Genomic DNA, 25244 nt, shown 5'->3' on the forward strand with positions numbered 1-25244 from the left:
TGCATGATGGCGAGCATGTGCTCGAGACCGTGACGAGTAATATCGCGCTGCGGATGCCGCCCGAGGCCGCAAGCGTGGCGACGTGCACCGACGTGGCGGATTGGACGTGGGTCACGCCCCGCGCGGGCAACATCCTCCCGGGGACGGTGAGGGCTGAGCTGCTGGATAATGGGGATGTGGTGGAAGGGGAGATTCGTGTTGAGGATTGGCGCCGGGCGGGACGCGAGGGGTGGAAGGCGGTCGGGTTCAACGCCCTCAGGGGCGTGTGGCAGGCTGAGATCGTGCTGTAGGACAAGTAGACCTTGTGATGAATCCGGCTAGTGCTCGAGGTAGCCTGCCGTCATCGACGTGTTCAGGATCGACGTGTTTGGGAAGCCAGTGTCTCACTGTAACACGTCGTTAGCTCGTCAGCGCGGTCAGTTGTGTTAGCTTATCAATCGATTCCCCGCCCTCACCTAGTATCCAAGCTCACGCACTCCTCTTTCACTTGGACGTCTGCATCTCATACCTAAAACCGCCGCTGCATGAAACCCCCAGCGTACATGGGCGACTGAGGTGGGCCCTGCTGCTGGTGCTGCGACACATAATCGTACCCCGGGTGCACGTGCGTTGCAGGCGAGTACATCGGCTCGCGCTGAGGACTGCCGTACGCTCCGCCGTACCCCGCCTGCTGGAATGGCGCACGATTAGAGTACGACGGCCCGGCGTAGTCGCTCCCCGTCGCGGACCACTGGTCTCCCCCGTGGCTGACCGACTGCGAGTGGGCGTGGGCGTTCAGGTGCGCCAGCGCCGGGTGGAAGTGGCGTGGCACATCGTCTGCGAACCCATTCGAGCTGGGTGCTCGGTGAGCAGCGCCTGGTACGCCATTCCACTCATCTCGCCGGAACGGGCTCTGTCCCCGCCCCGCCGACGCCAGTGACCCGCGCCGCGCAAATTCGAACCGCGATGTCGTCCGAGGTGCGTCCGCGTCTGACACGGTCGACTCCGCACTTGGTTCTTCCGAGGTTGGCAGCGAAGAGGTCTCCTCGGGAGACGATGGCGTGAAGGGTGAAAACGGCCCGTTGTACACAAACGACCCATTGCGCTCTTCGACCACTCGCGACATGAGCGCTGCCAGTGGAATGCCCAGCTTTGGCAACTCTTGGAACAAGGGATCGAAGGGCGACGGCTCAAACACGCCCATCCTCTGCGCCGTGGCGAGTATCCTCTGTACCTCATCGTCTTCCAGCCCGAGAGAGAACTCGAAGCCTTGCTTGCGTGCATCGGGCTCCATGAACACATCGTCGAAGTCGGGGAAGGGCGAGTGGATTGGATATTCGGTAGAAGCAGGACGTTGGGGCGGCGAAGGTTGCCGGGATGGTCCAGCCTCAGGCTCCTCCTCATCGCGCATCGGCACCATCGACTTGACGGGCGACGCGTGCTTCGACGACTTGGGCTCAGGCTCTGAGGGCGCAGGGGTTGGTTCGGAGGTGGTAGAAGGGGGGGCCAAGCCTGGCGGTGGAGCAAGTCCGGGTGGGGGAGCGGGCGCAGGCTTCGACGCCTTTGGGGTGGCCTCCGAGGGCGGCTTGGCTGGCGAATCAGAGGAAGGCGACACGGTAGATGATAGCACAGAGTTTACGCTGCTCTTGGAGGGCGCTCCGATCGCAGACTGGGTCATCGTGATGGTCACAGCCTTCTTCTTGGGGGAAGCGGAGGCGCTTGCGAGGCCGGCCCCAGAGCTCAAGCTCGAGCTGCCGCTTCTCGCACGCGCCATGGTCTGCGACTTCTCCTTCTTTCTGTCCAACTTGGCGTGCAATGCCGGAACTGGCGACGGAGTCGGCGGAGGGAAGGCAGAGGAGCTGCGCCCGCCCAGTGGGATAAGATTGCTGTTGATCCTGGATGTCGGGCGCGACGAACCGACCGGTGCGATGCGGTTTCCGTTCGCCGACCCAGGTCGAGGAGGCTGCGGCTTGGCCATACCCCAACTCGCGGTCCGAGGCAAGGCGTTGGATGAGTCAGAATCGTCCGCCGACGGCTTGGGCCACGCTGATTTCTGGGTCAACGGCGGTGGCTGAATCTGCTGTTGCTTCTGTTTTGCGTCATACTCGGCGGGGCGAGTCAAAGCGGTGATAAGGTCAGACCGCGTGAAGGAATCGCCCTCGCCACCCCATTCATGGAGGTTCTGGCACCCCTGGTTGTCGCACTTCACACCGCGCAGGAACGCATCGCAGTACCGTGTTGTTCCGTACGACGCGTGAAGCAGCATCCCGGGCGGCCCCTGTGGTGCAGGAATGCCGTCGAGCGCTGCTATGGCGCGCGCAGCATCCTCGCGTCGGATGTAGACGATGTAGATGCCAGTTGACGTCGAGGGCGAGTCGGGTGCCGGCCCCGGCGAAAGAGATGAGATATGTGTGCGATCCCGGAGGTGCAACCGAGCAATCTTGCCGTACTGCCCGAAGTACTCGTTGGAGCGCAGGATGGAGATTGCTTCTTCGATTGAACCCGAGCCAGGGATCCTCATGCCTACGACGTAAACAGAGTTCTTCATGACGATGCGCGTGTCCAGCATCGAGCGTCGGCCGATTGCTTCGAGCTGCTTGACAATCTTTGCCCGCCTCGCCTTCTTATCCTTTGCTTTGCGCACTCTGGGCGTTAGTTCGGTGCTACTCATTGACGCACTCTTCCACATCAACTGGTTCGTACACCACGCTGTCAGGGTCGTACTTGCGACGACATCCTGGGCAGCGTGGGTCGTCCCGAAGCAGCTTGTGATAACAAAACTGGCAGATCTGAGTGTGTGAGTGCAGTTCCTTTCCAGAGCTTCGCGCAGCCAACACCGGAGACTCACTTCCAGACCACATGGGCATGGTTTGAAATTGCGGTCGGAGAGGTCGAGGGATTCGGCGCAGACTTTGCAGTCCATGTCTTCCTGCAGTGTGAGTCAGCGGAACAAAGAGTATCGATTTGCCGCCCAGTTGGCAAGAGGGCTGTGCGTTGAGCCGGCGGCATGATGATGCGCCACCCATGTCGCACTGCGCGCGCCGCAAGAAGGAACTGATCTAGACTCACCTCGTCATCACTCCAGGCGACATCTTGAAGCCCCTTGAGGACGTCTCGATTGACACCTGAGGAAGTAGTTCCTCCGCCGCCGAGGGCACTGCGCAGAGCGGCGAGTGGCTGCTGGCCGGTTGTGGGGTTGACGGGGAGGGGGTGGACGGTTGGCATGTGGCGATGTGATGTGTGGGGAGGGGGTAGAGGGGAGGAGGTGGGGAGGGAAGGTTAACGCAGCGGCGCAGAATGGTGGTGAATTGGAAAGTTGGCGTGGTGCTTGAGAGGGGGGAGGGTATACGGGCGTCGGACAAAGACGCGATTGCGGCGTGAATGAGATGCAGGGGGAGGTGGGGGACGGAATGGGGGTGGTATAAATGACGAGGCTGAGAACAGGGGGGATGGTGGTGATGAATGAATTGTTGATGGCGAGCGCGAGCACTTCGCATGAGGCGGCGTGTCCGGCGCCCAGCGGCCAGCTTGCAGAGGGGAGCGACCTTCTCCCCCCACCTAAACGCCCCCCACCGTACGCGCAGGCAATGTCACAAACGCCACTGTACTTCCATTTTGCCTGCCCTGGACCGAAAGCCACGTGGAAACTCCGGAAGATTGCGGCATTTGCCACTGAGGCACATTGAATCCACCAAGTTGGGTGGCGATCAACCTCCACTTGGTGCGACCCAACGTCACTTCTCCCAGCTCGCCTTACCCACCCCTCCAACGCGCCGCGCGCCGGCTCCACCGCTGTAACACACGCCTGAGAGCTGAGAGGCCGTTAGGAAACAGCGCCGTCGCACTCTTGCCCCCCCCCCGCACGCAGCCTTGCTAGCCCTTTCATTGCCCGTCCCACCCCCCACCCCCCTTCCAGTAGCACTCGCCATGTCGAATAACAATATGAAGGCCTACTTGGCCTCAAAGTACGTCCGCCGAGGGAAGGAGCGACAAAGCTGACGCAAGATACATGTCCGGACCCAAAGCCGACATGATTCTCGAACATGCGGGCGTGAAGAAAAAGAGAAAGCGTACGAAGAACGAGGACTACACGGCGACTGTTGCGGAGGCTGGCGGGCTTGTCTTGCAGGATGCGGACGAGTGGAAGAAGTCGAAGCGCAGAGATGTGGACCTGGACGAGGAAGATGCGCCTGGTGAGCTCGAGAGGGAAGGTCTCACTCAACTGATGACAGTCGTCGGCAAGGGCGCTGCTACCTTCAAGAAGGGCGCTTCGGCGTGGTCGACTGTTGGAGCCACAGCGCTGCCCGTTCCCGCGCGAGTGAAGGAGGAGCCCCGCGATGATGAGGCCGGGCCGTCTACAGCGCCTTCCGAGACCGCGGCTCCCAAGCCGCAGCTTACGAAGCGGCGCGGTGGTCTGCGCACTGCAGCCGAGCTGACTGAGGAAGCTGCGGCCGCGTCGGCCGAGAGGTCCCCGTCGCCCGAACCTGACGCGCAGGCGACGACTGTGCACCGTGACCAAGCGGGACGCGTGCTTGATGTGGAGCAGCTGCGCGCCGAGGCGAGGAGAGAGGAGCTCGAGGAGCAGTTGAAGGAGAAGGAGCGGGAGGAGTGGACGAAGGGTTTCAAACAGCGCGAAGAGCGGGAGCGGCGGGCGAAGGAAGAAGCGGCAATGGCGTCGCAGGATGTTGCCCGGTATGTGTTGGGTCTCAGTGTGCGCTTCGGGGCGTGCGAGAGCAGCTTGTGCAGTATAACAGTGGGGGCCGTGTCACTGAAGCGGGAGCATGTTTCCGCGCGCTACCTCCGGCCCCCACGTGTTGCCAAGCCAAGTCTTGCCTTCGTTGAATGAAGAGGGTGGAGGAGCAGAAACGGGACGGGAAGGGCTGACAGCAGACGCGCTGACGACACGGCGATGAACGCCGAGCTCCGGGAAGTAGAGCGGTGGAACGATCCTGCGGCGCAGTTCCTCACGGTGAGTTTAGAGCCACTATTAGTCCTCTCGGCGTCGGGTGTCCACACGTGGACGGGTAGCGTCGACGGTAGTCTCGGCGCCGAGACACAGGGGTCCCCAGGATTCGCCGAAGCTGACGCCAAGACATCCAAGAAGCGAAAGAAGGGTCCGAAGCGGCCGGTGTACAAAGGCTCGTGGGCGCAGAACCGGTTCGGCATTGCGCCAGGGTATCGATGGGATGGCGTGGGTGAGTCATTGAACGCGACTGTTAGCTCGGAATTGAGGAATTGAGGGAGGCTTGGCGGGATGAAGGGCAGGCAGGCGTGGGCACGGTCAGCACGGCGGCACGGGCGGCACGGGCGGCATACGCGGCACGGGGCATGAGCTGCATGGGGCTGACGGCAGACCGGTCGACAGGATTCGAGAAGAAGTGGTTGTTGGCGCAGAATGCGAGGGAGCGGCAAAAGTATGAGAGCGACAGGTATGACATGGAGGATTTGTAGCAATAGGGTGTTGAGTAGTGTGTGGCGCAGGTATAAACAATGCGAACCCTGCGGCGTGTTGCCGGCGGAGACATGGAGTTGGCCATGGGCCATGGGCCAACGACAGACGACAGGCGGCTGGAGCCATGTAACGGTGTTGAGAACGGTACAGAGTAGTTTCGTGTCGCCATGGCCTCGTCTGGCCCGTCTGGGACTTGTACGAGCGAGATGTGGGCTTACAATCCGAAACTGGCAATTCCACAAGGGTACAAGGGGTGCAATTCTATTCGCGTCCACACGCGTCGACTACCACGACACGAGAGGGGAGTATGGAAACGCGTCTACTGGATTTGTGATCTGCGAGCTGTGATGACGGTACTGTAGAAAGCAATTGCCGCAAGCGTGACAGACACGAGACGAGTTTGGCGACGACGCGTTCTACGCGCGCGTTGTCGCAAGAGTCAGCTGAATACTGCAGAGTTAAGAGTAACCTTTGTAGAACTGATAAACTCGTTCCCGCCCCGTCGCAATAGGCACCAGGGGAGAGGATGAGGGGAGATGGCGGAGATGGAGGAGATGGAGGAGATGGAGAGAGAGATGAGGAGAGTGCGTAGTCGGTGGAAACCGGGCCGGGGTTCCGCCCTCGCGGGCCTGGTAGAGGGCAACTGCCGAGACCACACTGGCTGAAACCAACTTTGAGACCGGGATTCCCACTGTACAAGCCACATCGACAGCGTATACAGTGGACACCGCCCACTAGCTACCATCCTACCATCTACAGTATTGCTGTTGCAGTTGATGGAGTCGGTCGTTCACTTGGAACGCGTCGAGCGGCGCGAGGGGACAGCCAGCATAGAGGGAGAGAGGGGAGAGGGGTGGATGAAAGAGCAGGTGGAGGACCTGATGATTAGTGCGGGGGCGTGGGGAAAGGGAGAGAGTGAATCCCCTTGTTCCTCCGACCCTAACCCAAGCTCCATTTCCCCCGCCATTTGCTCCCCCACCCCTGGCAACGGCGGGCTCATCACTCGTCGTGTCGCTCTCACCGTGCACGCCCTCGCTCTCCTCCATCCACAATCTACTCGCGCTACTCTTTCACTTGGCATCTCTCTCTCTCTCTCTCTCTCGCTCTCTCTTCGGCGCCTCCCCCATCTCCGTCTACTCGGCCTCCTCCCCCGTCAACACGCTCCCACCAACCACCACCCCCATCCCCGCTAAACCCACGCGCCGCCTGACACGCATCTTGGCACACCTCTCTACTCCTTCTCCTTCTCCTTCTTCTTCTTATATCTTCATCACTCGCACTCCTCCCTCTCCCTCCCCCTCCCCCTCCCGCCCAGGCCTCCTCCATCTCGGCCCGGCAGGACACGCTCCTCCTCCTCCTCCTCCTCCTCTTCCTCTTGTCCCGGTTCAACGCGTCTCGTCTCTTATCCGACGCGTCTTCCCACCCCCACTCCACACCCCGCACATCCTATCTCCCATCCCGACGCCGAGCGCCCACCCCCGAATGGACCAAGAGTACCCTTACCGCTCGCGCCCCACGACGTCCTACGTCAACCAAGAGCTCGCAAGTGCACTTCAAGACGTCGTCCAAGTCACACGCAACGGCTCCTCTCAACCCGTCAGCGCCAGCAACTCGCGTCTAGGCCTCGCTTCCGTCCCAGACGCTCCGCGCGCCCCTTCCCCGCGTATGCCAGGCGCATTCGAGCCCGCAATGTCCGTCTCTCCACCAAAGGACCCCTTCCGTGACGACCTAGAGCCCACCGAGGCCGCCGGCAAGGTTGACCCCGACCGCGCCAAGTTCAAAGGGTGAGTGAAGGCTGACGCGTCTGATTAATCCCGACGCGTCTCCTGGCATGAAGGTGTATGGGCGTACTCGGCGCGTGCGCTGCTACACGCAGCTTCCGCGTGGTTCTGAGCGAGAGCTCATCAAGGCGCCGTTTTGGCACCCGAGACATTACGCTCGCGTCCTTGCTGGTGCCAGATTATATGGTGTTGGCGAGCCGTGAGGGCTCCCGATTTTAGCTTGTGCGCGAGGATACCACACAATATCCGAATTTCCCGATTGCGATCGCGACGGACACTGCTGCATTGCTGCCGCGGCGCTGGCGGTGTACGAGCAGCCGCGATGTCTGAGTGTTTGTTGTTGGCCGCCTCGTCTCGCGCTCGGAAGTGGAGGCGCGATTGAGAGGATCTGAAGGGCTCGAGAATACAAGGGCCCAGCAGCGCGCGGCGCGAGGGGAAGCTGGAATCACGGGGGGAGGAACAAGAGCCGGATGGGGTCGAGAAGGATTAAGATGGTCCAAGCGCTGTGGCTCGTCTCGCGCTCAACAACGCCTGCCCCCGCTTCCCCCCCTCCCCCGGGGGACCTTGTCCCCTCACCTCCTTCGCTCCACTCGCTTCCTCTTTCTCTCTCTCGATCTCCGATCTCTTGCTCCCTCCCTCTCCGCTCCACTCCCAACTTATACTCCCCGACTTGACACTTGAGCTTACCACAACCATTATGAACTTCAACCGTCGTCATACATTCGATGCCCTACGTCCCACCGTCTCGCACCCCAAACCTGGACATACCTCTCGCAGCCCATCCACGTCGTCCAACAACGTCAAGAAGCCTTCCTCTTCGCGTCGCGACAAGGACCGTACCACCTCCGACAAGGACGCGAACAAGAAGCCCAGCCGTCATGCTGATGTTATCGACACATGGGATCCCTCCGGCCTGGGCAGCGCTCGTGAGTCTTACGATACCTCCCCGCGCTATGAACCGCGCTGACCCTGCAGTTTGGCACCAGTAAGCCCTCTTCGCACTAACGGCTTACTTACCCCGCAGTTCCGGACCTTACGATGCCGCAGCTCCCTCCCGCAACCTGAACCAGCCGACCACCAAGGCGCCGATGCGTGCATTCGAGCGTGAGGAGGCAGAGAAGGCCGCCGCCGCCGCTGCTGCTGCCGCCGCTGCCATCCCCAAGGAGTCACCGTCACGCACGGGCCCCACGGCGATCTCTCACGCCCCGCCTCCGCCTGTCCCACCCAAGGACATTGCCGGTGCTCCTCGCCGTCCGTCGGCTGCTGCCGCGCGCAGCATGCCCCGCCGCACCAGCGGCGGTCTTAGTGGGCAGTACTCGACCTCGTACCCCACCGGTGGCGGCTACTTCCCAAACCAGGACATTGTCCCCGACGATGAGACGCCGACGTCCCCTAGGTACCAGCGGCGGCAGAAGGAAGAGAAGCAGCGCGCCCTCAAGGCCGCATGGGGAATCGATGAGCGTAAGTCCCTACGGCTTGACCCACACAACATGGCCCGTCACCCCTATGCGTGAAGTCTTGTCCCGACCCGACCAGTCACGGCCGTGACCATCCCGCTTGCCCCGCGCGCTACTGGATCCAACTCTCACCGAGGTTGCTCCTCTCAGCTTCCCTGGCTGACGCCTCCACTTCTTGCGGAACATTGCTGACCCCAAGCTGAGCCGTTTGAGGACTTTGGCTCCTCGCCACGCGACGAGTCGTACATTGACCGTAGGTCGAAGATGCCATGGATGCTGACGCTAGTTGGTGACCACCTTGGCTCCCCGAATGAAGAGACGGGCGCTCGCGGCGGCTTCTTCGGTCGCAGCGCCAAGAGCCCCGGCGTGGAGGAGGTAACTTCGCCTGGCCCGGATGATCAGACATTCGGCGCAAAGGCAACCCGCCCCGGTGGTGGCGTCAAGCGGACCAAGAGCTTGATGCAAAAGATCAAATCCATGGTGCGTCGAGAATCCGAGGGCACGCCCGCTGTGCCCGCGCTGGATCATAGCCACACACGGTCGCAGTCAATGTCGGCTGCATCTGACCCCCGTCGCCCCAGTTTTGGTGGAACATGGCGCGATGCCCCCGTCCTTGAGGAACAGGACGAGACCCAGGAAAGGCTGGACCCGGCTTCGGCCGGGTACCCAGCCACCGCTCTCACGTCGAACTCGCGTGGAACACCAGTTCACGTTGCTGGACGATACCATGCGTAGCTTGGGTCTTAGGGAAGGTCGCAAGGGGGGTTAGGATAGAAGGGGACGGAGGGAGAGGGTAACGGCAACACGAGCCAGCGCGGGACCTGGCAGCCAGCCCACCCAGCTCGATGTGGGTTTGCTGACTAGTCCAGCGCGGTGACCGCTCCGACCGCTCACAATCGCCCAGCAAGTATTCGCCATCAACCGAGTACCCACCAATGCCTGCCCTGTCGCCTGGTCTGTCACCGTCGAACCATGCTGTCAGGCCGAGCATGGACGACCACCGTCGCCCCTCGCTGCCAGCCAGACCCGAGCGCGCGGCGGCGCGCCTCGCCCCGACGTCCACCTCTGCGCCTTCAACGGCACCGGGCTCGGGCCCGGGGTCCAAGTCGGCCTCGGCCAACAACTCATCGCACGGCCATTCGGCGTCGCTTCCACCTGAGATGACTGAGGAAATCGTGGAGACCGTCAACGGGAATGGGCACGGACACAGCGCCAGCGCCCACCTCGAGCCATACAGCTACTCAAGCGGCGGCATGCGTCGTCCAAGCAAGAACCTCCCGCAGCCACCCATCGGCCCCGTCATGCCCGACTTTGACGACCTCGTTAGAGGCCGCCGCGGCAGCGCCAATCTCTTGGAGGAGGGCGCGCCCGTCAAGCGCAAGACGAGTGTTGTCAAGAAGCTGACGGGGAGAGTGGGCAAGTAGTCTGGCAGCCATTGGCTTGCGCGATATACATGATGATGTACTTCCAGTAGAGTATCCCATTAATAGTACGAGGTATGGATTGATGTGCTAACGGGGGGGAGTACTGTAAGTCTCGTTGTTGGCAGGGGAAAGTTTACGCAGGATGCCGAGTGCCGTGCGCCTGTCGCTTGTCCCGATGTTACGATCAGCCCGTTGCTTCTCCGCCGTTACATCATACGACTCTGTCACGACTTTGTCCACAAGCATTAGTCAAGTCCCCGTCCCCGAGTTCCTCGCGCCCGTGATCCCACATGATCTAGGCACCTCACGTGCTCCGTACCAGAGCTACCCCGCATCTTCCAACGCCATGCAATGCCCCGCCCGCGATTGGGCGACGTCGTCCCCGCCGGAAAGCTGGAAAGATCGAGATCCGCAGGCCAAGGGCAAGGGCAAACATCCGGCGGCACATGGTCGGGTCGGGCGTCCCGGGTCTCGGGAAAGCCTCGGGTATCTCTACGTGCCGGTGCGAGGAGTTTCTCCGGGCTTCGACCATGGACCATGATGGCGGAGAGACGGGCGACGGACGAGATGCGGCCGCGGCACCGGCATGGGTGCTAGCGCGGTGAGCTGGTGAGCGGCCGCAGGCCTTTCGGCGTGCTTGGGCACCTGCGAGCTGGCGCGATGGTACTGTAATATCTCCAGAGCAAGTTGGTCACTCCAGCGCAACAGTCTTTGTAAACCAACCCACACCACGTCTAGAGCAGAGCTTCATCGTAATGCGTACAAGCTTTTCACCCCCGCAGTCGAGGTCCTATTTTTATGCAAGAGTACATGAATAACGTCCCAGATGCACAGCGCGCTTACATCATGCCGGGCATGCCCATGCCGCCCATGCCTCCCATGCCGCCCATGCCGGGCATGGGCTGCTTCTCCTCGGCGTCGACGACGCACGCCTCCGAAGTGGTGAGGAGCGAGGCGACGCCCGAGGCGTCCGAGAGCGCGGTGCGCACGACCTTGAGCGGGTCGAGGATGCCGGCGGCGATCATGTCGCGGTACTGCGAGGTCGCGGCGTCGTAGCCCCAGTTGAACTTGTCGGCGGCGATGAACTCGTCCGAGAGGAGGCGGCCGACGACGACCGTGCCCTCCTCGCCGGCGTTGTCGACGATGGTGCGCACGGGGCGGCGGATCGCGTTGCGGATGATGCTCACGCCGAGCTTCTGGTCAAAGTTGTCGACGTCGAGGTCCTCGAGCTGCGCCGACGCCTTGAGGAGCGCCGTGCCACCGCCAGGCACGATGCCCTCCTCGACGGCCGCACGCGTCGCGTTCAGCGCGTCGTCGTAGCGGTCCTTCTTCTCGCCGACCTCGACCTCAGAGTGCCCGCCGACCTTGATGACGGCAACACCGCCGCCAAGCTTGGCCAGGCGCTCCTGGAGCTTGGTGCGGTCGTAGTCCGAAGTAGTCGAGTCGGCAATGACGCCGCGGATCTGCTCGCAGCGCGCAGCGATCGTCTGCTTGTCGCCGTTGCCGTTCAGGATGATGGTGTCGTCCTTGGTGACAGTCACCGAGCCAGTCTGGCCGAACATGTCGGGAGTGGCCTTGTCGAGCTTGACGTCGAGCTCGTCGGTGAAGACAGTACCGCCGGTAAGAATGGCAATGTCGCCAAGGATCGACTTGCGGTTGTCGCCGAAGCCGGGGGCCTTGACGGCGCAGATCTGGAGCTGGCCACGGAGCTTGTTGAGGATGATGGCGGCAAGGGCCTCACCGTCAACGTCCTCAGCAATGACGAGGAGGGGACGGCGCTGCTGGGCAGCAATCTCGAGCGAGGGGAGAATGTCCTGGAGAGCCGAGATCTTCTTCTCCGAGAGGAGAATGAGGGGGTTCTCGAGCTCAGCGCGCTGGTTCTTGGCGTCGGTGATCATGTAAGGCGAGATGAAGCCACGGTCGAAGCGCATGCCCTCGGTGATCTCGATCTCGTCAGAGATGGTGCGGCCCTCCTTGACGGTGATAACACCCTCCTTGCCGACCTTCTCCATGGCCTGGGCAATGATCGAGCCGACGTGCTTGTCGCCGTTGGCCGAGATGGTGGCAACAGCGGCAATCTCCTCCGAGGTGGTGATGACGCGCTTGTTGGCCTCAAGAACCTGGAGAACCTTCTCGACGGCCTTGACGGCGCCGCGGCGGAGGTCCATAGGGTTGCAGCCTGCAGCAACGTTCTTCACACCCTCAGAGTAGATGGCACGCGCGAGAACAGTCGCGGTGGTAGTGCCGTCACCGGCAGTGTCGTTGGTCTTGGAGGCAACGTCCTGGACGAGACTGGGCGTCAGCTCGACTCTTCCGGCCAACGCGCTGGCGACTCACCGGGCACCGAGGTTCTCAACGGGGTCCTTGAGGGTGATGGCCTTGGCGACCGAGACACCGTCCTTGGTAATCTTGGGGCCACCGAAGCTCTGGCCTGGATCGTTAGCGACTGTTGTCTGACTTTTTCCAACGCGGCGGAACGAGATATTCTGGGGCCCGAAAAAAGTCCCCGGATCAAGGTCGCAATGCCGTCTCCGTTGCCACCGCCTCCGCCGCTCCTGCTTCCACTTTCTCGGACTCACCGATGATAACGGTACGGCCCTTGGGACCGAGGGTGGCGGAGACGGCCTTGGCGAGGGTGTCGACACCCTTGAGCATGCCCTGGCGAGCCTCGTTGCCAAAGACGACGTCCTTGGAGCCCATGTAGCGGCGCTGGGCGACCGAGGCGCTCTGCATGAGCTTGTGGGGGCGGGGGAGCGCGGCACGGGATGCGGCGAGCATTGTGAACGTGTGCGTGTTTTGCGGGTAGGTGAGGAGGAGGAGTCCAAGACGGAGGCGCGGAGCGTTTAAGATGTAAGAGAGAGACGAGCCAGGTCGGCAAAGTACCCGTTCCGTTCGACCACCGTGGGAAGGGGAACGTTCTGGAATTTGTAAGAGCCGAAATCGCCGCCATCTTTCCGCTCTAGGTCCGGGCCTGTCCCTTCGGCTACGGCGTCCACCTACCCACCCGTCACTCATCAAAAGTCCATCTAGTCCTCCTCCTCACTCGCTCCTCGCTTCTCCAACTTCGCATCAGTCTCTGCCATCTTCAAAATGGTAGGCAGCTTACTGACAGCCTCGATACTGACTCCAGTCGGCCACCTTCAAGTCGATCCGCTCGCTCCAGCCCCTCTTTGACCGCGTCCTCGTCCAGCGCTTCAAGGCCGAGACGGTGCGTGTTTGTGCGAAAGGAGACGAAGACGGGGTCACTGGGAGAGTGGGGACGGTGGTGCACGCAGGAGAAGTTGGTCGCAGTGACTAGCAGCAGGAGGGGCCGCACATCGACTTTCCGGCGCGGATGAAGCTGCAGTCCCGCTGTACCCAAGCAGCAGCAGAAGCTGCTGGAAAGTGGGAGGCACGGCGACGCGCCAGCGCTGGTGCAATGCTGGTTATGCTGGTGAAGTGAGGAGCGACGTGCATGTCTCTCCCTCGCTTGCGCTGCGTACCCACTGGCGCGTGAGCTGCGCGAATACCCTGGTGACTGCCTCTCCTGCCTCTCCCACCATGGTCGGAAGACGTCAACGCAGAGCAGAGTGAAAGCAGTCAGCAGGGCGCCTGGTCGCTGCCTTCCTCTATGTGCAGTTGTCTCTGATGTTGCTTTGCGTCTCCTCGCGGCCGCGCTTCTCCGTCCCACTTGCACTCCTCCACTCGGTCTCCGCCTTTTCGTCCTCTCCCTCCTGTCACAACGCTAACCCGAGCAGAAGACCGCGACCGGCATCTTCCTCCCCTCGAGCGTGACCCAGTCGCCCCTCCCCGAGGCGACCGTCATCGCCGTCGGCCCCGGCGCCGCCAGCCCCGAGGGCAAGGTCATCCCTTGCTCGGTCAAGGAGGGTGACCGCGTTCTCCTCCCCAGCTGGGGTGGTTCGCCGATCAAGGTCGGCGAGGAGGTGAGTTTGTTGTCAAGGAGTGAGAGGAGGCGTGTCAGTGAAGTGGGAGAGGAGGGATAAGAAGTGTGCCAGCAAAGTTGGCCGCGCGCTTGTTGCGTCATTCCGCCGCTTCCACTCTTCACGCCTTTCTCCGGCCTCTGGAGCGCTGCGCTGCGCTTTGGCACAACTGCTGACAGGCAGGAGTACCAGCTCTTCAAGGACAGCGAGATTCTCGCCAAGATCAACGAGTAATTGTATCGAGCATGTATGGCATTAACCACTGCGGCCTCGAGAGAAGCGTGCTTACCGTACTGATTCGAGTAGGTGGGGAGGCTGCTCTGGTTTTGCATTGTCGCTCGCGGTCGTCAGTTGCGATGCCAGGAAGTGGGGTCGACGAGGAACAATAACTCGACCAGGAATGCCCGGCTAAAGCCGCAACGGATTCTCCGCTCCTGCGGCATTCGACACGACGGACAGCACTCGGTTGAAAGGTTTGCAGGCCCCTGGTAGGACAGTACAGGTCGGCGGGGCTAGAGTCCAGTCACACCAAGAACGATCAGATGATGTCCGGCTAGCGGGTAGAGCGACCGGGGCGGGACGACATGGCACAGAGTTCACGTTGCAACCTGATGTCAACCAACCATGCGTTGCCTTAGGGGCGACGCGGCGCACTAGATGCAGCTTTCCACAGCACCCAATCAACAAGTGCTGAATAGTAAGCTGCAGACTATTGTCAACAAACAGTGCCTTGAGTAAGGGCGTGCAGACGCGTAATCAATCGGCAGGAACGACTAGAGAAGCGGCGGGAATGAATCCTGTGCGCTAGGTCGGGTGCAAGAGTCTGCTTACAACGAAAGTCGCTCGATCAAGGATGACGGAGTCCCCGATTGAGGAATACATGGCTGAGTTGCCACCCTAGGTGGCTGACTCAATGGAATTGGGGCCAGAAGCTGGGGACAGCGCGGATGCAAGGAAAGTACTGAGGGCAGACTCAGTCAGCGGGCTGTGCAAGGATGAGGCCCCACGCCCGCCCCAGTGGCTGAATCCGGGGGAGGCTGGAGAATGAGGGGCAGTGGACAAACGGACTCATCACGGCACTGAGGTTTTTCCAACCAGCCCTGATGTCCTTTTGCGCTCGATTTGAGGTCCGTCGTCCGGACTTGTTGACGGCTGACAGACAACTCGGCATGGATTCTACAGGGCAGGGCAGACGCGAGGCACATGAATGGTTGTTCTGTGGGATCTGTGGGGTCTGTTGATCGGTGGCACGATCCACCTTTCGCTCTCAGTCGATTGATGGAATACAATGGAGAAAATGACGGTGCGGCTGAGGATTATCAAGTACCCTGCAGCGCCCGACGTACCTCTAGTCGCTGCGTAGTCCCGGGTGTTGCAGTCATGGTGCATCCAGATCCACAGAGAGTGATCGTGTAAGGGAAAGAGTTTCGAGGCCCATGGGTCTAGAGAGCGGCAGTTCTTCCTTGTTCTGACGAGCTCCAATCAACCATGGCATGACTTTTGTACAACAATGTACATACTCGCTCATCACCTGTCAGTCGCACCTTTGAACGGGACGCTCGATAGCACGGCAGAACGGCTGAACTCGCAATGTTCGTGGCCACCTCCGTCCCGCTGACCACGTGGCGTTGTTGGTGCGCCCTGTACTATCTGGCAACTTCGCCACATTCATGCTTCCTGTCGTGGACTTTGCATGTTCATGAGAATGTGAGGATTGCGTGGAGAAGCTCGTATCATTTGACTGAATACAAATCAGCCGCGATGCCAAACATGTGTGAAACACCACTCAATGCGCCCCCAATCCCTGGTTTGAGAGTTGTGCTGAGGCCCACTAGACATTCAGCACCGCCATGAGGCACACGTGGTACATCTGGGTAGCAGTTGCAACAAAGATTTTAGTGAACACTTGGGGGTGGCAACCGTGCCATATCTTGGTCAACCCGAGCATTGACGTCGAGGACGCGTGGTGCCGCGGTTCTTGACCAAAGTTTATTCCTCTGCTTTCGATCGAGCGTCCTCCCTTTCAGTTGGTCTGATCGCGACACGAACAGCTTCTTGCGGTAAGTGATACCTGAAAATCTGGAGATCTGTGAAAAGCTAGAGACTTCGAAGTGAGCGGCTCAGATCCCGCTTGACACCATGCGAACCTTGTTCGACTGCGCGGTGGTGCGGCAACAGTCGTCGTCCGATCGTCTGATCGCGCGTGTGACCGTCTGGACGCGACTGTCGTTTGGAACCCCAGAGACTGGTCAGCCAACCTCGGTTGTTCCAGTGAACTGGCCGGAATGACCCGTGCGCCCGAACCAATCAGTCGGCAATCCGCTCCTCTGCGAGACCTCTGCGAGACAGATGTCTCACAGGTGTGAATGCGATATGCATAGTCCACTCACCTTCAGGGGTGCCCATAAAGACAGCTGTCTGTATTCCTACACCCATGCATTTATCTACGACATCGGTGACCATGTAGATTAAATCTATCGGGAGGATCATCCGTGCGGTGGAGTCCGTGTTGTGAGGCCTCCGACTCCAGAATGTATGTGTGTTCTGTAACATGTGACTCGAGATGGATTGGCCATTGCTGATCTGCTGATCGGTGCCAGTCGCACACCACGTATCGCATGATCGCGTGATCGCGTGATGAGAAAGAAAGCTGCCGACGAGTCAACCTCGTGTGCACACTCGCTCGCGACTCGAAGCGATGGCAAAGTCGGCGAAATCTATTTCCACATGCGCCCAGCCCCTTTCAAGGGGATGTGTGCCTAGCCAAGTGCGCCAAGCATGCCAATTCCCAACTCCCATGCCAAGACCGCTTAGCTGAGCACTCGGTGGTGTTGTTGATCGGCGCATCGAGTGGGGTGGGGGGGGTACCTGGCAGCCACATGATACGCCACCACGATCGTAGTGCCGGTGCACGACAGGACGGCGCATGATAGCGCATGAGGGAGAATATGCAGGGCTGCAGCGGAGGGCTCAGCGAAGGCATAACCCGGGGGTCGCCGCCGTTGCCGCGGCTAATTGCGGTATGCTTGGCCCAACTGCGCGCTGGGCAGTCCGCCGTGGCCGCCGCGCCGCCGGGTGCCCAAAGGCGCAGTGCCCGGGCATCCGGCGCAAACACAGTCCTCGCCACCCCCCTTTGCATGCGAATAGGGGCAGTGCTGTGCATTTCCAAAAGCCGGGTGGCTCACGTCTATGTCATCGAATCAACAAGCTGCGAAGAGCACAGCTTGCATGCTGCTCGTCCGCATCCCCTGCCCATGATAACATGGCACAGTAATACAGCGAAACTAATTTTGGAGTGGATGCAATCCCAGTGCATCTGCTGAATGCGCATTCTAGAACATCCGGCGGCCATGTCTCAATCCGGGGGATTGGACGATCACACGGCGATCGAAGCCGAGACCGATGGCATGCACGGTGGCCGTGCGTGTGCTCAGGAGACGCGAGGATCCGAGGAGGGCGGCTGACGACACCCTACTCTAGTGGGCGTGGATGGGCGATATGGCGAGAGGCGCCAGGCCAAAGTGACTGAATTGGCAGTCTAGGCGAACCCGACGGGGGACATGGAAGGGAGATGGACTGTCTTTCAGGCCATGCAGCCCAGTCAGGTACACTCAGCATATCTCCAGCTCTCCCGCCGGCATGTCATCGCCGAGGGACGGTTTCCCACATTCCGGAACTGGACAGGGCTCACCTCATGTGCGTGCTGTGTTGTGAAGGGCAGAAGATCGAAGGAAAGGACTGCATATTCTGTCAAGCTGTCGCGGTCAAGTCTGCACGAAGGAGACGGTCCGGACCGGATATGCCGGATACCGAGCAACGGGACAGCATGGGATGAATCAGACCAATGACATCCTACCGAGCACTGCGCGTTATCTCGCGGATGTGTCAAAGTGGGGGTGCAAGTGGAGAAGCCACGCGCTAGCAACGGGGCCACGGACACTTTGCGGGAAATGGCTCAATGTCCGGTCACTCACGCCGTCCAGAGACGAGGAGTCGTTGGACGAGTTGGGCGGACTTGTTCTTTGAACGTGCACGAAATGCGGAATGTCTGGCGGCTGGTGGCTTGAGCAGCCTCCCCTCCCTACAAGCCGCATGGCTGACGTCGTTGTGCGCCCGCAGAGGCATGTGGCTGCAAGCCCTGATCTACGGGGCACAGGTGGAGAGACCACAGGCTGCGCAACGAGGGTTCCGCCACCGTCCATCACTACCTGCGCCGATATTGTTTGCATGTTGCACGTACGCATGTTGGCAACATTCTGGGCAAGACCGCTACGAGACAAATTGTTGAATAAACTTCAAGGAGCAGCAAAGAATACGGTGTAGGCTGTGAATCAATTGGTGCATTGGGTGCGAGCATGTGAGACCCCCATGCTGCCAGTTGTCAGCAAAGTGTCAAAGGCGCTAGCAGCGGGCACGGGCTGTGAGACCCTGGAAAGCTCGCAATCTGACCACAAGGACATGACAAGGCAGGCAGCCTCCCAGTCTCCTAGCCGCCCGGCCGCCTAGTCTTCTGGAAATGTCTTTCCGGTCAACATTCCACGCTATTGAATTGATGTGCCTTGCCTTTTGCAAGTCGGAATCATGCTCGCGGCTGGTCCAGCCCTGCTGCCGAGCTCTGCCTGCAAGTTGCAGAGCAAGCGCTGACTAGATGCTCTCCTCACAACATTCTCCGTCTGGACCAAATCCCCCGTGTCTATCACACATGTCGCATTCTCAACACGGTGAGATATAAAATCATCGCACCTCGTCCGCATTCCTCCCTTCCGTACCCAGCTACAGCTGTGCTTGGCTGTCTCTCAGTTCCTTCTAGCGCATCCATCTCTCTCCCTCTTCCACTTCTTATCTATCTTCTTCGACTCGAGTCACCCCTGCTTGTTGGCATTCCATCTCGAGGCCACAGGTCCCCTGCGCGAGATCAACTCCCATTCTTTCCACAGCACTCTCATACCTTTACCACCGAGTGAGTCAGGTCGTGCTGTAATCACTAGTCGTCGTACTGAACATCACTACAGACCACCCTTCCTCCATCGCCTCCGTCTTTCCCGTCTCTCTCCTCGCCTCCCGGTCCTCCCTCTTAACCGACTCCTCCATCTCCTCCGTATCCTTGTTCTCCTACACCTTCTTACCGTCCTCCCCCAGCTGCCCCTTTCCCAGAAAGGAGTCGAACTCGCTCTCGCTTACCATTCACTTCATCTTTACGGTCCATTCTTCCCTTGCGCTCTTCAAGCGAGAATGCCACGGGGATCAGGCAATCCCCGAGGTGCCCCTCTACGGGTCAATGGTAAGTATTCGCCGCACAACATGAAAGCTGATCCAAAGACAAGCCGTATAATAAGCCAAAGCAAACCAAGGCGAAACCGGCTGTCGACAGTTTCGACAAGGTGACGATGATGATGAACCCCCGCGCCGGGCTTCCTCGACACGAGATCGACGCTCAGCTAGCATTGATCGCGCGGTACGATGCCGATGTACGCTTTCGCGACCCCGAGGTGCTAAAGCGCACAATCGATCTGTCAAGCTGGGATAGCCTTGATCATGAGAGGGTTCGCCGCCTAATCCGGTTTAAGACGTCTCGCATTCGAGGGGAAGGCGGCGCTCCAGTGGTTCATGTCGACTGGCAGGCAATCGACCCCAAACAGTGGGAAGGTTCGAATGAGAAGGGCACATGTACAATTTCGATCATCAAGGCGCAAAGTGACAGCTGGGTTACGTCGGTCGACCTAATGAACATTGCCGAGTGCGTTTTGGACACGCATTTGTGCACCGAAGAGAAGAATAGGATCCGGCGTTGTTTCGAGGACAAGAAACCCAAGTGCCTAAACCCGGGGGATCCGTTCTACGTTCTCTTGCAGTCATACAACAGCCCAAAGCCGCGCAATATCGACAAGTCAGTCAAGGTTTATCGGGCCATCAACCTTATGGCAATGATGAAGAAACTTTGCCGCTCCTATGTGAGTCTTTGTCCATCCAAACTCCAGACGAAGCTTATTCAAAGATCGTCACAGTCGATCAGCGAGTCATCCCCACCCGGATCAAGTTTACCCCCACCGCGCATTGGAACAAAGACCTGGACGCAATGGATCGGGAGCGGCAGGCGGTACACACTTACATGGAATCGTCAGTGCCAGACCAAGTCAACGGCGTGGCAGAGCTTTCCGCCATGTACCCTTGGGCCAACCCCGTCTCCAACACTTCGAGAGGGTACGATTATAACGATACCTTCGCGCGCTACTCAACCCAACCCACACCAGGAAACCTCTCAAATGGGCACGCTGTATCCCCAATTCCTTCAACCAGCGCTGCTCCGGAAGGGGTGAGGTCGGCAAAGGGTGGTGCGGCGTACTTCCAGACTTCCGGGCTCGCTCCTCAAATCGGCAGCGGCGCTTTCGACGTGGCCTCCCAAAACGGCCAAGTCTATCCCGTGTCTTGGCGCCACCCCGCTGGCTTTGTTGGGTCGGGGACTCGCCTGAATTCGTATGTGGGCGTTGATGGGCTACCCCATCCTGCGGCGCAGCGCAACTCTCGCCAAGTCAATGAGTCCGGGATGTCGCGGCTGGCCGTAAACCCCTCGCTCTGGGCGACGCCGAATCAGGGCGACTACCATTGGGATCGCATGTCACGACCTGGCAACAACGAGTCCTATGGGCAACAGGACCAGAACGGCATTCGCGGTAGCGCACACCACTCCAATGGTGTGCAAAGCTACAATGGGGCGATACCCATACCGCCCAGCTCCCACGCTGAGGCCTTCGAGTACCCCTCGCCACCGAGTAGCTTTGAGCTGTACCGGTCCACCAACCATAGGACGTCTAGTCACCCGCATAACCAGGCCCCGTTCTCCCGCCAGGCCTGATGTAGGGTGCACTCGCTCCTTCATGTACTTGTCCATACCTCTTCATGTATTGTATGTACAAATTATCAACTATCTTCAACTCGGCCAATGTCCAAGCCTTAGCTGGTCTCTGCCGGCAAGGCACAGAGTATAACCACGCATGCCCACACGCTGGGATGGAGTGCCACAGCATATGGTGCCACAAGTACCCATGTATGTGGTAACGGGGTGCCTTGAAGCCTATCTCCTTCGGAGGCATGTTTGCTGCAAGATCACTGCAGGAATTACGACGCTATTACGAGAAGCACGAGAGCTGACGGGGGCAAAGTCACCCAGACTCGGACTTGGCCGGGACGGCCCACCACGTGCGAGGCTGCCGAGACATTCATCGAGCCTAACATAGCAGGTCTACCGGCGATGCATGAATGGTGCGGGCCGAGGCGAATGGTGAGCTGCGCCGAGCCAACCAGCCATCTTGCACGCCGCTGTCGGCCGGACGGAAGGATGCAGGGCGGCGGATGGCACTAAAGTGCTTTGGGTGGCTGGAAATTACCGGATGAGGAAAGTTGTGACGTCGTTAATAGGCACTTTGTAACTTTGGGATTCGTCGTTTCTTGGCTCTCCTCATCCCTCATTTCCTCATTTCCTCCCCCCTCATCTTGATCTCATCTCTTCTCATCTCTCATCTCGCCTCATCTCGCCTCATCTATCGTAAGCTTGTCTCGTTCTCCGCCCCCGTCGCTCTCTCCTCGGCGCATCTTCGGCTTCTCTCGCCATCGTCTGCGCCCTCAGTCTCCCTCCATCAAGATCAGCACCTCTCCCAGCTCGTAACTATGCTCCTCGCTGCCCTCCTCGCCACCTCAGGCGTTGCCGCGCAGGGCGCCAACATCTTCGCGGGCGCTCCGATGAACGATATCCGCGTGTCGGTTGACAATGTTGTCCAGTGCGAGCAAGCGACGATCTCCTGGACTGGTAACTCGGTGCGTTCTCTTGACTTGGCCACCGCTCTTTCCTGCCTGTCCTTCGCTGCTTCACTTGCCAGTCGGCGAACACCCGCACTTCTCAGTCCCTTCTTCTCCTCTTACCACACGCTCCTCATCTCCATCGAAGCAGACCTTTGAGACAGAGTGGGGGAGGAATGCCTTACCATCTCGTGAGGTAACCAATGCACGGTTATGCGCTATGGCCGCCATCATACTCGCCCGGCGGCCGTGCATGCCATTGGTGCAGCACTGTGGCTCCAAAATGATCCCCGAAGTGACACGCATGGAGCCGAGCGCAAGGACCGAGTGCCGCGCGTGGACAGACCAACGCTCGGAGGGGCCGCGACTGCTTTTCCTGCCGATCACCTAGCCGGCTTTCCCCGCCAGGCACATCCATCACCCCCTCCACCGCAATCACTAACCCCAGGGAGCGGTCGATGTCAAGATCGGTCTCGGCGGCTACTACGTCGGCACCAACTGGATTGCCGACCTCGGCAGCCAGACGGGCAGCAGCACCACCTGGACCGTGAACCAGGAGGCTGGCTCCGGCACCCTGATTTTCCAGGTGACCGACTCGACCGGGGCTTTCAACTATGTCCAGAACATTGCGATCGGGAGCTCGGACAAGACCTCGTGCCTCGGCGGTGGCGACCACGGCGGCGGCCGCCCCCACAGTACCACGTCGTCCGCTCCCGAGCCCTCCTCCGACTCTAGCCCTGCCCCACCGGACAGCAGCGCCGCCCCGACCTCGACGCAGTCCTCGACCCCGGCCGCGGACCAGAACTCGGGCGGGAGCAACGAGGGCGCGCCAAACCAGAACTCTGTGAGCCCCCGCCCCAGCTCTGAGAACAGCCCGCCTAGCGCAGCTGTCTCCTCCTCCCCCGAGGCAGCCGCTCAGACCACGCAGCCTTCCAGCGCCAACACCAATGCCAACACCAACGCTGGCGTCGCCGCTGGCGCCGCCGCCGGCCCCTCGACCTCGACCGTGGTCGTCGATGCCTCAAGCACCCCCGCCTCCTCCCGCCCCTCGGCGTCCAACGTCTCGGCGTCCAGCGTCTCGGCGGCCTCCGTCTCCGTCGTGCGCCCGGCCGCCAACGCGTCCGCCTCCGTCGCCTCCGTCGCCTCCGCCAACTCGAGCGCGCAGCGCGCCGCCATCGCCGGAGGCGCCGTGCTCGCTGCTGCCGCTGCGCTGGTCGCCGCTCAGTAGTATGTAGAAATAGATGTATCTGTTGGCATAGTGGATGTCGAAATGGCGGGGGGGCGAAGGACCGTACGCAGCAGTGTCTGCGCTGTGCGAGTGGCGCTGTTGGCGGCCCCATGCCCAGCGTGCACACCGACGGCACAGAACACCAGGTGGACAGTGGGCGAGCGAGCGGTATCTCCCTCCTTTATCCCACTGCAGTGACATCCGCTACCGCGGGCCCCATCCAATCCGCCGTCCGCTCTCACCAGCAGCCTCGGCACACCGCACCTCCCACGCTCCCACCTCACGCACACCATCCACGCACCCATCTCACCGCTTTACATGCCTCTTCACTAGACACACTCGCCCTCCTCCGCTTGTCGAGAGGAATATAAACCCCTCCGACCAGCTGGGTTCACCTCTCTCCACTTCTCTCCACTTCTCCACCTCCTCTTACCACCTCACCACCTCAACTTACGCCCCACCACCTCCACCACAGCCAAAATAACGACCTACGCCACAGACTTTTGGTACGCCCCGCCGCGCCGTACCATGCTCGCCCCCAAGTTCAAGGCGCAATACTACCAGCTCGAGAAGTTCGGCGACGTGGGTCCCCCCTCCGGCCAAGCTCACACCAGGACATGACGGAGGCGCAGCAGGCCACGGTCACGCAGGAGATGGTTGCGGGCGCGGTCGCATGCCATATCGCCCACGCTTGGGACATACAGTGCGCGAAAGGCAAGGTCGACGACAAGAAGGCTATAGAGTTCTGCACCGACCAGGCGTATAAGTACACGCAGCAGGTGATATTGGGTCAGAGAATGGGAGATTGCTGACTCGCAGGAGTTTGATAATAAGGGCCTGGAGTGGCGCGACCGGAAGATGGTCGAGTACGCCGCGGCCGCCCTTGTCCAGGCCCAGATCGGCAAGAAGTAGACTGGTGCAGCAGTTGAAGTGCCGCGCTGCCGCGGTGAGTTCCGTTCGTGATTCAGTAGTCGGTTAGTGATGAAGAATAGGCGAAACGAGAGTCATCCAGGATACAGACCTTACGTTGGGCTACAAGGATGTGTTGATGACAGGTTTACGACTGCACAGGGCACGATGCGGGTGGCGGTATAAGAGTTGAGGTCTATATGCGGGGCGGGTTGAGGCGCAGGCTGCGACGCGCGGGCTCGCTCGTCAGGAGAGTGGCGCTTAACGGGCTTCCAGTCGATGGGCGCAACAGCTTCGCAGACGAACGTCGGCTGAGGGTGGCCTTTGTCACCTTAGGCTTATCCGGAGGTAGGAAACACCCCTCACTTTTGATACTCCCATGGGCGCCCTCCTCTCCATTTTTGGCACTTTTGTCAGACAAAGGCTTGGCGCCTGACTTCACATAACCTAGGGCGCTGGGCGTGCTCTTGTCCTTCGCGACGAGGGCAAGGCCAGAGTACGCTTGCTCGTGCTGCGTAGCGGGACGGATTTTCTGCCGGGACGTGGTTTCGTCTAGGGTGAATGCTGCAGCAGCAGAACGATCCGTCGTAGAAGGGTCAGGCGTAGCGCAGCCAGGGGGCGCGGGGGAGGGCATAGGAGGAAGTGCGGGGATGCGGATGGCTGGAGGTCCCATGCTGTCGAGCGCGATCTGTGCTCTGGGACAGGATGCAAAGGCAACATCAGGCATTGGGCTCGTCGGGGTCATGGGCGGAAATGGAGGGGGCAAGTGAGGAAGGCTGAGGGGCGGAGAAACAGCGGGAGAGAGAGGCCACTGAGATGGAGTAAAGAGCGGTTGAAATTCGGCGGCCGATCGAGAGGAGGCTGCTCGCTGCTCTATGGCATTGAGAAATCCGGCCTGTCCTTCCTCCAGGAACAGTGGGACGTTGGGGTCCGCACCGCAAGGGACGTCTGGAGTCAGCTCGCAACTTGGAGCGCCAGCGGTTTGGTGCACCTACCAAAGGTCAAGTCCCTTCCGGCGAGGCTGGTCGAGGCGCTCGCGCAGATCTCGGTTTCCATAAGCTCTGCGTACGACACTTTTAGGGCAAGCATCTTTTGCAGAACGGGAAACGAGAGATCGTGAGCCCCATCGACAACGCGCAGCGCCCCCAAGCTTCGGAGACAGCGAAAGACGTCTCTGAACGCATGTTCCTCCAACGTAATGGACGCGACAATGTCGAAGAAGGTGGAGTTGGGGGGCGGAGGGCAGTCGCTCAAACTCTGTAAGCTCTTGACTTTGATATGATTACCGAGAGAGAATACG

General features: G+C 60.3%; 8 protein-coding genes across 8 annotated transcripts; 5 read left to right on the forward strand and 3 right to left on the reverse strand.

Annotated features, from left to right (window-relative positions):
• Positions 1-508: 508 nt before the first annotated feature.
• COLE_03111 (uncharacterized protein) lies at positions 509-3204 on the reverse strand (the record flags this gene model as incomplete). Its single annotated transcript, XM_018422709.2, has 4 exons — positions 509-2624; positions 2659-2768; positions 2828-2908; positions 3049-3204. 4 exons carry the CDS (start codon positions 3202-3204, stop codon positions 509-511), a joined length of 2463 nt encoding a protein of 820 aa, XP_018280123.1.
• A 702-nt stretch (positions 3205-3906) lies between these two features.
• COLE_03112 (uncharacterized protein) lies at positions 3907-5430 on the forward strand (the record flags this gene model as incomplete). Its single annotated transcript, XM_018422708.2, has 6 exons — positions 3907-3944; positions 3985-4172; positions 4212-4671; positions 4870-4948; positions 5072-5174; positions 5333-5430. The coding sequence occupies 6 exons, from the start codon at positions 3907-3909 to the stop codon at positions 5428-5430; spliced, it is 966 nt and encodes a 321-aa protein (XP_018280122.1).
• A 1483-nt stretch (positions 5431-6913) lies between these two features.
• On the forward strand, positions 6914-10093 carry COLE_03113 (uncharacterized protein; the record flags this gene model as incomplete). The annotated part of the gene is made up of 6 exons (XM_065626266.1): positions 6914-7215; positions 7990-8138; positions 8227-8673; positions 8869-8922; positions 8959-9149; positions 9539-10093. 6 exons carry the CDS (start codon positions 6914-6916, stop codon positions 10091-10093), a joined length of 1698 nt encoding a protein of 565 aa, XP_065482535.1.
• Positions 10094-10932: 839 nt separating this feature from the next.
• On the reverse strand, positions 10933-12871 carry COLE_03114 (uncharacterized protein; the record flags this gene model as incomplete). Its single annotated transcript, XM_018422707.2, has 3 exons — positions 10933-12385; positions 12431-12524; positions 12673-12871. The coding sequence occupies 3 exons, from the start codon at positions 12869-12871 to the stop codon at positions 10933-10935; spliced, it is 1746 nt and encodes a 581-aa protein (XP_018280120.1).
• A 6865-nt stretch (positions 12872-19736) lies between these two features.
• COLE_03115 (uncharacterized protein) lies at positions 19737-20330 on the forward strand (the record flags this gene model as incomplete). Its single annotated transcript, XM_018420066.2, has 1 exon — positions 19737-20330. The coding sequence occupies one exon, from the start codon at positions 19737-19739 to the stop codon at positions 20328-20330; it is 594 nt and encodes a 197-aa protein (XP_018280118.2).
• Positions 20331-21678: 1348 nt separating this feature from the next.
• Positions 21679-23035, forward strand: COLE_03116 (uncharacterized protein; the record flags this gene model as incomplete). The annotated part of the gene is made up of 2 exons (XM_065626267.1): positions 21679-21825; positions 22256-23035. The coding sequence occupies 2 exons, from the start codon at positions 21679-21681 to the stop codon at positions 23033-23035; spliced, it is 927 nt and encodes a 308-aa protein (XP_065482536.1).
• A 528-nt stretch (positions 23036-23563) lies between these two features.
• On the forward strand, positions 23564-23947 carry COLE_03117 (uncharacterized protein; the record flags this gene model as incomplete). The annotated part of the gene is made up of 3 exons (XM_018422705.2): positions 23564-23617; positions 23650-23814; positions 23855-23947. The coding sequence occupies 3 exons, from the start codon at positions 23564-23566 to the stop codon at positions 23945-23947; spliced, it is 312 nt and encodes a 103-aa protein (XP_018280116.1).
• Positions 23948-24140: 193 nt separating this feature from the next.
• COLE_03118 (uncharacterized protein) lies at positions 24141-25033 on the reverse strand (the record flags this gene model as incomplete). The annotated part of the gene is made up of 2 exons (XM_018422704.2): positions 24141-24892; positions 24940-25033. 2 exons carry the CDS (start codon positions 25031-25033, stop codon positions 24141-24143), a joined length of 846 nt encoding a protein of 281 aa, XP_018280115.1.
• Positions 25034-25244: the final 211 nt, after the last annotated feature.

Source organism: Cutaneotrichosporon oleaginosum, assembly GCF_008065305.1.
Source record: "Cutaneotrichosporon oleaginosum strain ATCC 20508 chromosome Unknown ATCC20508_contig02, whole genome shotgun sequence".
Classification (NCBI taxonomy): domain Eukaryota; kingdom Fungi; phylum Basidiomycota; class Tremellomycetes; order Trichosporonales; family Trichosporonaceae; genus Cutaneotrichosporon; species Cutaneotrichosporon oleaginosum.